This window comes from Rhinatrema bivittatum, chromosome 9 (genome assembly GCF_901001135.1).
Source record: "Rhinatrema bivittatum chromosome 9, aRhiBiv1.1, whole genome shotgun sequence".
NCBI lineage: Eukaryota > Metazoa > Chordata > Amphibia > Gymnophiona > Rhinatrematidae > Rhinatrema > Rhinatrema bivittatum.
Window position 1 is genome coordinate 20,516,191 of NC_042623.1, and position 12,666 is coordinate 20,528,856.

Here is a 12,666-nt window from a genome sequence, read left to right on the forward strand (position 1 = left end):
TTTCCCTATGCCGAGTGGGCTCACAATCTAAGTTAGTACCTGAGGCAACAGAGGGGAAAGTGACTTTTCCCTGGCTCATAGCCCACGGCTCTAACTACTCGGCTGCTCCTCCTTTCCAAATGTATAGCAATGCCTGTTTTAGGCTCTCAAGTACTGGAGAAGGTTAACAGGTGTTAGAGGGGGTTCTGTCCTACTTACTTGTGAAACAAGCATGGCTGTCGTCCAAACATGACTTTCACGTCACTCCCTGCATTCAGGGAAGTGCCTGTAATTGTCACCTGTGTTCCACCCGACACTGGACCCCGGGCTGGCATCAGGTGTGACAGAGTTATGGCCTGTTAACGACAAAACAACAATCAAAATCACAATTAATGAGGCAAAGATGTGCACATTCTTCCAGACAGATTTGCCCAACAATTTGTTGCACCTGGAAAAATTCTGAATTTTCGTCAGCACATTTTTGGAAGAAAAATCTGAAGCATATTTCACTGGATTGTCAAATAACGCTTTCAAATTTTTTTGAAAATACTTCTTTTTATTTTTATTTTTTTAAATTTCATCCAGAACTAAGGGGGAGGGTGGACAGGGCAGAGCTTGAAAAACTTCCCCAGCAGATCTGCGTGAGATCCTCCCAGTTCACAAGAACATGTAAGACCACACCATGCTGGGTCAGACCAAGGCCCATCAAGCCCCAGCATCCTGTCTTTGACCAGCGTCCAGTCTGGGTCACAAGGAGCAGAGAGATGCCACCTCTCAAAGAGCAGATCTCGTGCGCATGCTCTCTCTTGGGGCAGATGGCATGGCGCAGACATCTGAGGACAGAGATGCTGCATACCTGGAGACCATGGCTTGATCCCCCCCGTCCATCGCAGAATGTAGCGCTCTCACAGTACGGGCGAGCTGGGAGGAACCCTTAGGCTGCTGTGTTTCTGGGCTTGAAATTCAATGCTGAAATGTCATTATAGTTCACGGCAAAATGGGATTGGTTTCTTTTGGTTGCAGTCCCTTCCCTCGTCAACCCTTTCACCCACCTTCTGCACACACCCCTCACCTGCACCCTCCACGTTTCCACAGGTACTCTGAACTGGGTCTCTAATCCCCAGGGCAAGACTTAAAAAACAGGGTGTGGGGATGCAGCTGGAAAAGCACGGAGGAAAGGGAACTGACAGCCAACCAGAGGCAGTGAAACAAAAAAGTAAGAAAGAGCTCTATAAACAGCACTACTTACTGGTGATAATGCACGCAGAATACACGTTTCTCACCCCCTTCTAACATTCCTGCTTTGTGTGATTTAAAGACCGCATAAAATAGATTTAATACGCAATCAGGGTTGTTCAGGGAAATTAGGCCTGACCAGCTTCAAGGTTATTAATAGTTATGGTCAATCAGTTGTTGTAGTGGACCAAAGCTGCTGAATCGCTCACTGAAAGGGGGCTGGCCAGTCCCCTCTGCGGATGGTGAACAGCTCTTTTTTTTAAACAAAGACAGGAGGTTTCCTCAGGGAAATGTCAAATCTTCTCCCTTTCTGACTAGCCACATCCCAGGTAATAAAGGCAGGAACTTGTGGTTCCAAACTCTGTTTATTTACAAGAGGAAAACATATTTACATGGTCCATTCCACAGGCAGCTTCACGGCGAATGCTTACTCCATCAAGATTTCAAGAAAGTAGCAACTAACTCCACCATTACAACTGGCCCTGGGAATCAAAACGAGATCTCTAACACATAAAAGGGCTCTCTCAAAATACTACACAGTGGCTTAAAATGTACATATGCACTCCAAGACCTAAGTATTTGGGCACCTATATTCCAGGGTATCCCCAAACTTAATGGCGCACCTGATTCCGCTGCAAGGGGCCACGAGTACATACATCACATGACACTCAAGAACATAAGAACTTGCCATACTGGAGGGTCCCTCAAGCCCAGTATCCTATTGGCCAACCCAAGTCACAAATACCTGGCAACATCCCAGGCAATAAGTAGTGGCTATTTCTTAAGTCTACTTGATTAATAACAATCTGTCAAACCTTTTTTAATCCCAGGTTTGCTAATTGTCTTAACCACATCCCCCTATAATGAATTCCAGAGCTTCACTGTGAAAAATAATTGTCTCCGATTTTTTTTTTTTAATGTGCTACATATTTGAACATATTTGAACTTCGGTATAGAAAAGTTATAAATAAAATACTAACTTCTTGGAGCGTCTCCTAGTCTTTGTATTTTTGAAAGAGTAAACAACTGATTTACATTTACCCGTTCTATTCCACTCATAATTTTATAGACCTCTGTCATACCCCCCCCCCCCCCTTCAGAAGACTCTTCTCCAAGTTGACCAGATCCAACTTCCTTAGCCTTTCCTCGTAAGGGAGCCATTCCATCCCCTTTAGCATTTTGGTTGCTCTTCTCTGTACCTTTTCCAATGAGCTGTATCAGATATGCACATGGTACTCAATGAGGATAACTTTAAAACATGCACAAGCATGTCCATATATGCAGCTAGATGGACAAGCATGTGCATACACATGTATTTTACACCATGCACGCAAATGGGTGCACAGCATCTAAAATACGGTAAATCTACCCAACAACATGTTCGCGTATCAAAAAATATGCGGTATCTATTTTAAACATAGCCGCATAAGTTTTGACTAATCTGGCTAAGTGGTGACAAATATCCGGCTATTTAAGACTTATCCGGCTAAGTAAGACAGATGGATAGATAATAAAAGAAAAGTGCTACATAGGCAGATAAATAAGATAGATGGATAATTATCATCTGAAGACTTACAGGGCCTGGTATTTAAAGTGCATTCAGTGCTATTTAGCTGGATAAGCGGGACTTATGCAGCCAAGTAGCGGCGGCTGAATATGCACCTATGACCAGCGGCTGCCGCTTAGCCATATAATTCACTTAATATGGCTAAAAGTTACTCATAGTGAGCAGGTCAGGTGGCGGAGCAAGTTAGCCCTATAACGTATACAGCTAACTACCGATATTCGGAGCTAGCTGCATAAGTTTACATCCCATAGAGATGCTCCATAGAGCAGGCCTAACTTAGCCGGGTAGACATATCTGGCGAAGTCTGCACCCTGGTTCCCATTTTGCCCTGTCTTGTGGTGTGCTTATTTCCCTTGTTCCTGCCTATGTATTTTACCCTGTTCCTGCCTAGCTTCTCCTTGCTCGTGTCTTGCTATATTCCTGCTTGTCCAGCCTTGCCTATCTCTTCTATTCCAGTTTTGCCCTGCCCTTGCTCTGTGCCTATTTACCTCATTCCTGCCTGTTTGCTTTCACCCTGTTCCTGCCCTTGCATCTTGTACAGGCTTCCCAGTGCCCTGTCTCTTCTGTGTCTCCCTTGCCTGCATCCTGCTCTAATCTTGCCCTATTTTTTTATCTACTTGTTTTCCCTATCTTGCCAGTGCATTCCCTGTTCCAGAGAGTATCCTGTTCCTGACCCAGTGCACTGATTCAAGAAAACCCATCACTATTCCAAGAAAGTTCTGCCTGCCATCAGAACCAGTGGGCTCAACCCAAGGGGAAGATGACTAGTCAGGCAGAAGACCTTGCCCTGTTCTACCAGAAAGCCCTGTAATACTCCTGTTGGGGGAATCCCCTTATCTAGCCAGCCAGATTGTGACACAGACTCACAAGTCTATAGTTTCCCGGAACACCCCTGGAGCTCTGGCCATCCTCCAGTCTTCAGGCACTGCGAACAATCCCAACAATAGGTTACACATTACCAATAATAGATCTGCAATTTCTTTTTTGAGTTCTTTCAGAACTCTGGGTGTATACCATCTGGTCCAGGTACTTTGCTACTCTTTAATTTATCAATCTGCCTTACTACATGTTCCAGCTTCACAGTGATTTGTATCAGTTCTTCTGATCATCACCACTTAAAATAGTTTCCAGCAGAAGTATCTTACCAACATCCTCTTCAGAAAACACCGAAGCAAAGAATTTATTCAATCTATCCACAATGGCCTCATCTTCCTTAAGTGTCCCTTTAACTCTTTGATCATTTATTGGTCTAACTTATTCCATTAACTGCTTCCTGCTTCAGATATATTTTTAAAAGTTTCTATTATGAGATTTTGCTTCTAAGGCCAGCTTCTTTTCAAATTATCTTTTAGCCTGTCTTATCAATGTTATGCATCTAACTTTTCCGGACTTAAATTAATGATGCAAGCTTTCCCGGACTTAATGATGCAAGCTTTCCCGGATTTAAATTAATGCATCTCGCCATCAACACATCCAACACAGCAGCTGTACCTCATCTCCTTGTATATAATTTAGTCTCTGCTAAACTATCTTTATTTCCTCTAATCCCAGTTCAATAGTCCTTGTTAATTGTAACTGATTTCTTCAACACGTTATTTCTGTTTTGATGTATTTATTGCACCCCTGTTTATTTGTAAACCAGCATGATGTGATCGCTTCATGAATGCCGGTATATAAAAACCTTAAATAAATAAAATAAATAAATAAATAAATAAACTTGCCAATTTTTACGCTTTTTCCTATTTTCTTCAATTGGTTTCCTTTTCCAATTTTTGAAATAAGTTATTTTGGCTAAAATAGACTCTTTCACCTCACCTGTTAACCATACTGGCAGTCTTTGGCCTTCCTTCCACTTTTTCTAATGCTTGAAATACATCTGGATTGGGCTTCAAAGATGTTATTTTTAAACAATTACTATGCCTGATGTAAATTCTTAACCTTTGTAACTGCACCTTTCAGTTCTTTTCTATTTTCCTCATTTTATCAAAGTCTCCCTTTTGAAAGTTAATGCTAGAGTTGTAAATTTACTTAATATCCTTCCAGCCATTAAGTGAAATTTGATCGCACTATGATTGCTGTTGCCGAGTGTCCCCACCACCGTCGTCTCTTGCATCAAATTTTGCGCTCCACTAAGAATTAGGTCTAAAATGGATCCCCCTCTCATCGGTTCCCAGACTAACTGCTCCATGTAACTGTTATTTACTTCATCTAGAAACTTTACCTCCCTAGCATTTTTACAGGAAGTTTAATGAGGGAAGTTTGGGTATTTAATGTAAATATTATATACCCTTGTATTTTACCCCAGTTGGAGAATAGATTGACTGGGTGACGTATATCAACAACAGAGCTACATACATATACTCTGAATCTAAATACTCTGAGATAATTATATATATGTAATTTATTGAAAGTAAATTTGTATAAGTTTCTTGTTGCTGATTTGTGTATATATATATATATATATATATATATATTCTCAGGTTTACTTTCCCATAATATATGATTACATGCCAAGCTAGTACCTAACTGCCTAGTTCTTCCCATTACCCACTTACAAAATGAGGTGTCTTGTAGTGTGGCTAGTTTTCCAAGGCCCCTCAAATGCTTCTCTGATGCTGGGGTGTCCTCCTCTCCCTCTGCATAATCTGCTTCTCTGGTCTCGAATGTTGGGGGCTGACTGCTTTGCTGCCAAAGGTCTAGGCTCAGCCCTAGGCCTTTTATAAAGCTTTCCATGCAATGAACAGCAATTCTCTTAATTCATTGGTTGGGCCTGAACACAAACCTATGTCCCCTTAAATATCAGGGCACCCAATTTGTTCCAGGCTATTTGGATCAAAAGAGACCAAAATGGTTTATTACAACAATACGCTTGTTGATTTCTTCTCCCATACCACAGGGGTATAGCAAAGCATTTCAATATGGGGCTGTATAAGATGGAAAAGGGTAAGTATATAGTCAATTTCAAATAAATCCTAATACATACATTCAACAAGAATTATTTTGCTTTTTATGAAGACCTATGTAAATTTGGGAGTCATTCCTTATACAAAGTTCCATGGTTTGTATTAGAGATCTGATCGTCCTTTCCAGAATGTATGAAGGAGTTGGATTGGAACTTGGCCATCTCCTGGAAAAAGGGTTCTTGAGAAAATTCAGTGATCAATATAGTATTGTTTAGTTTTCATTTTTTGTATGGATGTGGATGTGTGACTGGTTATATGTGACATGGTAAGGCATTTATTATTTTTTTTGTGTTTCATTTTGTGTTTCATTATGTTTAAAATACAAATTTTTTTTTGTTGAATGTATGTATTAGGATTTGTTTGAAATTGACTATATACTTATCCTTTTGCATTAATAAGATATTCTTATAGGGGAGTAGTTCATTTTTAGCCAATTATTTTTGTCTTGCTGTATTCGATTGGATCATTTTCCATATGATGTTTCTCATTCTTAGATCATATTTCTGCAGCATCACCAGCCGATTAATATCTGGCAATTAATTCATCCATGATCTCAGCCCAAAGGCTGACTGCCCGGTTCCAACTCGGCTTATGTTTGTTTTTAATAATGGTGCCTACTTACAGCACACAAGTAAAAAAAACTAGAATCATTGTGAAATTGTCTCTCAGCATAAAAAGTCCCAAAAAATATAGGGGTAGATTTTCAAAAAGCGCGCCTTCGCGTACTTTTGTTGGCGCATCAGGCGCAAACAAAAGTACGCTGGATTTTAGTAGATACGCGCGTAGCCGCGCGTATCCACTAAAATCCTGGATCGGCGTGCGCAAGGCTGCCGATTTTGTGTAGCCGGCGCGCGCTGAGCCGCGCAGCCTGCCGCCGTTCCCTCCAAGGCCGCTCCGAAATCGGAGCGGCCTCGGAGGGAACTCGCTTTCGCCCTCCCCTCACCTTCCCCTCCCTTCCTCTATCTAACCCAACCCCCCGGCCCTATCTAGACCCCCCCCCTACCTTTGTTGGGGGATTTACGCCTCCCGGAGGGAGAAGTAAATCCCCGCGCGCCAGAGGGCCTCTAGCGCGCCGAGATGGGACCTGGGGGCGGTTCCGGAGGGCGCGGCCACGCCCCCGGACCGCCCCAGGCCGAAACCACGCCCCCGGGCCCGCCCCCGAAACGCCGCGTCCCACCCCGAAAACGCCGCGCCGATCGGCCCCGCCCCCGACACTCCCCCCTCGAAAAACCCCGGGACTTACGCGAGTCCCGGGGCTCTGCGCGCGCCGGTAGGCCTATGTAAAATAGGCGCGCCGGCGCGCAAGGCCCTGCTCACGTAAATCCAGGCGGATTTACGCGAGCAGGGCTCTTAAAATCCGCCCCATAGTCTTTAGGTTTTAAAAAGAGAAAGGCCTTAAAAAAGTCCAGGATTTTAGGGGCTTTTGGTACATAAATGGGACACCTTAGGGCTTCCCTATCTTCCTGTCTCTTTCCTAACAATTAATCTCCCCCCAAAACTCACCATAACAGCATGCCCTGATGTTACATTTATCCAGTACATATTGGGGTAATCGAAATCACAGGCAGAATTGAAAATTTGCCTCCATCTGATTGCAACACATCTTATGTAGTATATGCAATCTTCTGCCCGTGTCCATTAACCTACGTGGGAATGACCAAACGCCCAATACGCTATAGACTCACAGAACACAAATGTTGTTTAAAAACTGGCAGATTAGATGAGCCTTTAGTCTCACATTGCAAAGATATCAATCATGTCTATTCAGACTTATGTTGGACTATTTTGGAATTTGTTGCGGAGCATTGGAGAAGAGGCAACAGAATTAAAAGACTTCAACAAGCTGAACAGAAATGGATATTTCAATTACAGTCATTGGCCCCGCATGGTCTCAACAAGGACATTGAGTGGGTTCACTTCATGTGAATCCACACCAGGTTTGCCAAACACACACAGGTTTGCCGACTCCACACAGGTGAGGCATGATTAAAAACATATAAGCAGGTAGAGCAGAGTGGTTAACTCACGCAGACGCCAGAATAAGGACATGGCGTGAAGCTCGGGTGAGTAACAAACTGTAGACCTAAAGCCCCTTGGATGTCCATGTTTAAACTGTTGGTTTTTAAATTTGTGTGATTCAGTATATAAAAAACCTTTATTCTTATAGAAACATCACAGATGTGGAATTTAAAACGCTTTTCAAAAGTATCATTTTAGTCCCTGAAGCAGCAATCACTGCGAAACGTACGTCGGACTTCGGTGATCCAGCGCGGTGGCGCTCAGCCCCGACCTGTGCGGCAGCGCCGCGGCACTAGCATACAACAAACGGGAGACACCCGTGCGGTAAAGCAGGACCTCGAAAAAAACAGCGCGGTAGCGCCGCAATAAAGAGGCAAGTGCATTATTTTTGAAACGCTATCAGAAGTGCCTAAGTAGGAATTTGTTGGCAGCAGTAAAGCGTATTGAAAAGTTGAACCCTTTCCACATACTAATTTGAACAAAAAAGTAAAAAAAGTAAAAAAGCAAAAAAAGTTTTCAAACGAATGCTTGCATCTAAATTTTACAGGACCGATGATTAAAGGTGACCCAATGTGACTGAAAATACAGGCATCAAATGCATGCATGTCACGGGTGGTATGATGGTCCATAATAACACAGTAAGTGAATTAATGTCATAAAAGAACACATGTCAATTTTGAAATATAGTTTATATAACGTGTTTTACAAAAGTGGTAATCGAAATCTCCCATTATTAATGTGCTTCCAAATGTATTAGCTTCCCTAATCTCTGTTAGCATTTCGGCATCTTTCTGTTCATTTTGGTCAGGTGGACTGTAGTATACCCCCACCCCTCACTCTTTTCTATCTCACCTGGAATTTCTACCCATAAGAATTTTACTGTGCATTTAGTCTCCTGCAGGATCTTTACCTTGTTTGACTCTATGCCATCTCTAACATAAAGCATCACCTCTTCACCAGATTGATCCACCTAATCATAGTGATATAATTTGTACCCTGGTATAGCAGTGTCCCATTGGTTAACCTCTTTTCACCAGGTCTCCGAAATGCCAGTTTTGTCTACCTCTTCATTCATTCTCCTATCTTACTTTTTAGACTTCTGCCATTAGCATATAGACAATTCAAAGTATGCTTTTTGTTGGTATTAACAATCTGCTTATCATTTGACTGGGATATTTTGGAATATTTTAATTCAGGTGGTTCTTTACTTACAGGCACATGAGCTACTATTGCTACCCTTGATTTTTACAACTTTTAAGCCAGCTCTTACGCTTACAATAAAAATTGTTCCACAGGAGGTGATGTCCTTTTGTGGATTGCAAATTGGTTAAAAGACAGGAAACAGAGTAGGATTAAATGATCAGTTTTCACAATTTTCACAGGGGAGTACCTCAGGGATATTTATAAATGATCTGGAAAGGGATACGACGAGTGAGGTGATCAAATTTGCAGATGACACAAAATTATGCAGAGTAGTTAAATCTCAAGCGGATTGTGATACATTACAGGAAGACCTTGCAAAACTGGAAGATTGAGCTTCCAAATGGCAGATGAAATTTAATGTGGACAAGTGCAAAGTGATGCATATAGGGAAAAATAACCCTTGCTGTAGTTACACAATGTTAGGTTCCATATTAGGAGTTACCACCCAGGAACAAGATCTAGGCGTCATAGTGGATAATACATTGAAATCGTCGGCTCAGTGTGCTGTGGCAATCAAAAATGCAAACAGAATGTTAGGAATTATTAAGAAGGGAATGGAAAATAAAACGGAGGATGTCATAATGCCTCTGTATCGCTCCATGGTGAGACCGCACCTTGAATGCTGTGTACAGTTCTGGTCACCACATCTCAAAAAGGATGTAGCTGCACTGGAGATAGTGCAGAAGAGGGTGACCAAAATGATAAGGGGCAAGGAACAGATGCTCTATGAGGAAAGGCTAAAGAAATTAGGGCTTTTCAGTTTGGAGAAAAGACGACTGAGGAGGGATATGATAGAAGCTACAAAATCTTGAAAGGACTTGAACAAGTTAATGTAAATCGGTTATTTACTCTCAGATAATAGGACCAAGGGGCACTCCATGAAGTTAGCAAGTAGCACATTTAAAACAAATCGAAGAAAATTCTTTTTCACTCAGCGCATAGTTTAGATCTGGAATTCATTGCCAGAGGATATGGTCACAGCAGTTAGTGTAACTGGGTTTAAAAAAGGTTTTGATAAGTTCCTAGATAATTAAATCATAAACTGCTATGACGGTTATTAATAAGCAATAGTAGCTTGTGATTTATCTAATGTTTGGGTACTTGCCAGGTACTTGTGACTTGCATTGGCCACTGTTGGAAACAGGAAACTGAGCTTCATGGACCCTTGGTCTGACCCAGTATGGCATGTTCTTATGTTCTCATGCCATGAGGACCACAAGGGGATTATATATAGTTTCCCCACTATATAAAACATGGTGGGAACCGATATTTTTTCATGTTTGTTACAAGAATCAGACCATAAATAACAAATGGTGCTCAGATTTACTTTGAGAGACAAGGCGTCAGATTATATTAGCAAGAGTATAAAAGGGTTTGTTTCTAAAGAAGAACCAACTGTATAAATAGTAACAGACATCATGTTTCCAAGGGGCAGGTATGTGAGTATAGGTTGTACAGATTACGTGCATGTGTTTTCACTCAAAAGCCGTAGCAGGGAGACGATATCTTGCTGTCTCCCTGAGGGAAAAAAAGGTTTGTTTTTTTTAAAAATAGAGACAGAATGAGCTTATGTGGAAAGTGCAGATCATCCTGATGCAAGAAACACAGGCAGGAAGTGGCTCTCTGCAGATGAAAACTTGGAGTTGCACTTTCCTCCCCCATTAGCATTTTAATAGAATAACTTTCCCTTCGGTCCCAAGTGAACAGCCGCCATCTGCATTTAAATGAAGGGTTGTCTTCTAAGAATGAAATGCCCGAAAGCTTTCCCCGCTTCCAAGCAATGTAAAGGAATTTCTGATGCCACTGTTCCTTACATTATTGTAATTCACTCGCAATAGTGAGATCCTCCCCCCCCCCCCCCCCCATTCCTGTCTCTATGAACCTTATCTACCTCTACCTCCCTCACCTCCCCAAACCCCTACCCCTTCCCTGGAGGTCTGCTGTGTGTGAGGTCACGTAGGACGCCATTCATACAAGGCTGCTCCCTGTAGTTCAACAGAACCGCAGAGGAGATACTCCTTAGACTAGTTCATATTTTTTGATTGATAACAGAGTGAGTATTTACTAGTTGCCATGCGAACTTTTGAAATATTGCATATTACATGGTGGCTTCAATTTCTCAGATGGTTGAAGTACAAGAGATATGGATGACAAGGGTAAGTATTAACGAATACAAGGTACTATGCATTTTGCACAAAGCAATATATGGCAACCAGGTAGAATGGCTAAATGCTGCGTTTCGGCTCCACACAACACAACGCAATCTCAGTTCCACAAATAAAGGGTTACTATCCATTCCTTCTTTAACATCAGCACGTCTTACTACAGTTCGTGAAAGAGCAATCTCCCTAATAGGTCCAGGATTGTGGAACACTCTTCCAATGAATATCAGGCTACAAAGCGATTTAAAAATATTCAGAAAACAGCTGAAAACTTGGCTTTTCGAGCAAGCATACAAGGATGGCAACAGCTAAATTACACATACTTTGCACAATTTTTAATAAGGATCACCAGGTATTATTTTTAGATCATCTTATTTTCACTTTTATTTCATGAGTTATTTATTAAAGTTAGTATATTTTTAACCTAGGATCTTAAAGGCTGGTACTTTTAGTTATTTTAGTTTTTTCTAGTTATGATAAACTTGTTTTATTTATTCTCTCATTGATGTTATTGTTAATTATTATTAATTGATTTTTTAGCTTTATTTTATTGTTTTACAGACAGTTATTTTATTGTGTAAACCGTTGTAACGGCTCGTTCCAAATGATGGTATAAAAAAAAAAAGCTTGTAAATAAATAAATAAATACAATATAATATATAATGCAATTAGATGTGTTTATAATACATTTGTTAATAAGGTCAGTAGACGCAAATGGTGATATTTGTGGCAGAACAAGAGTAGGATATGATTAGATATGAAACAGAATCTGCAGTGAAACAACAGGAGACAGGAAATAGGGCAGAGTGGATGGGCCAAGTGATCCTTATTTGTTCACAACTACTACGTTGTTATATTACTATATTCTTTGTAAGGTCTGCCTCAAATGTACAGATTACCCAAACTATGGTTATTTTTCTTTTCTTCACACCTGAATCTATACCCAAGGCATTTTCATTAAGGGGCTAACATGTTCAAAAGCATTTTCACATGCAAAAGAGCTTTATGAAAAGTACCCCGAGGAAGTGATTTCCTACATAATGTTACGTGTTTTGCAAAGATGCACTCCTGGGGGGCGGAGTTGGGGGTGGGAAAATCATTTCCCCGCATACTTTTGAAAGCATGTGGGCAAATGCTTGCAAATGCCTGCTTCCTAGCAGGGGGAAATGTGCGTTCCTGTGCTGCCACGCTGAAGCACGTGCGGCCCCACTAATTTTCAAAGTGGGCTTACGCATGCAAACTGAAGTCCTCTTGCACCTCGTCCCTACGTGGGCTGTCATAAAAACACCAGAAAAGTCTTAAAAACCCAATAAGAGACAAAGCTGGAATCTGCAAAGTGAGACACCCCTCCCTTAAAACCTAACAGACATTGCTGTAAACCTAGACTCATCCCCATTATTCTCTGCTCCCAAGAAGAGACATTTATTTTGGAGTCCATCAGGGACTGATCAGCATCCCGACATCATAGCCAGACACCACAGGCACATTAATTTAAATGATGAGCAGTGTTTTATTGATCATCTTACAGGTTTTTAGA

At 41.4% G+C, this 12,666-nt stretch overlaps 1 protein-coding gene across 1 annotated transcript in view; it reads right to left on the reverse strand.

Moving 5' to 3' along the window:
- Positions 1-12,666, reverse strand: part of PLXNA4 (plexin A4) — a 970,847-nt gene that overhangs the window by 205,688 nt on the left and 752,493 nt on the right. The window contains exon 15 of the mRNA XM_029615156.1: positions 199-335. Within this exon, the coding sequence (XP_029471016.1) occupies positions 199-335 (137 nt within the window). The remainder of the gene's footprint in view (positions 1-198; positions 336-12,666) is intronic.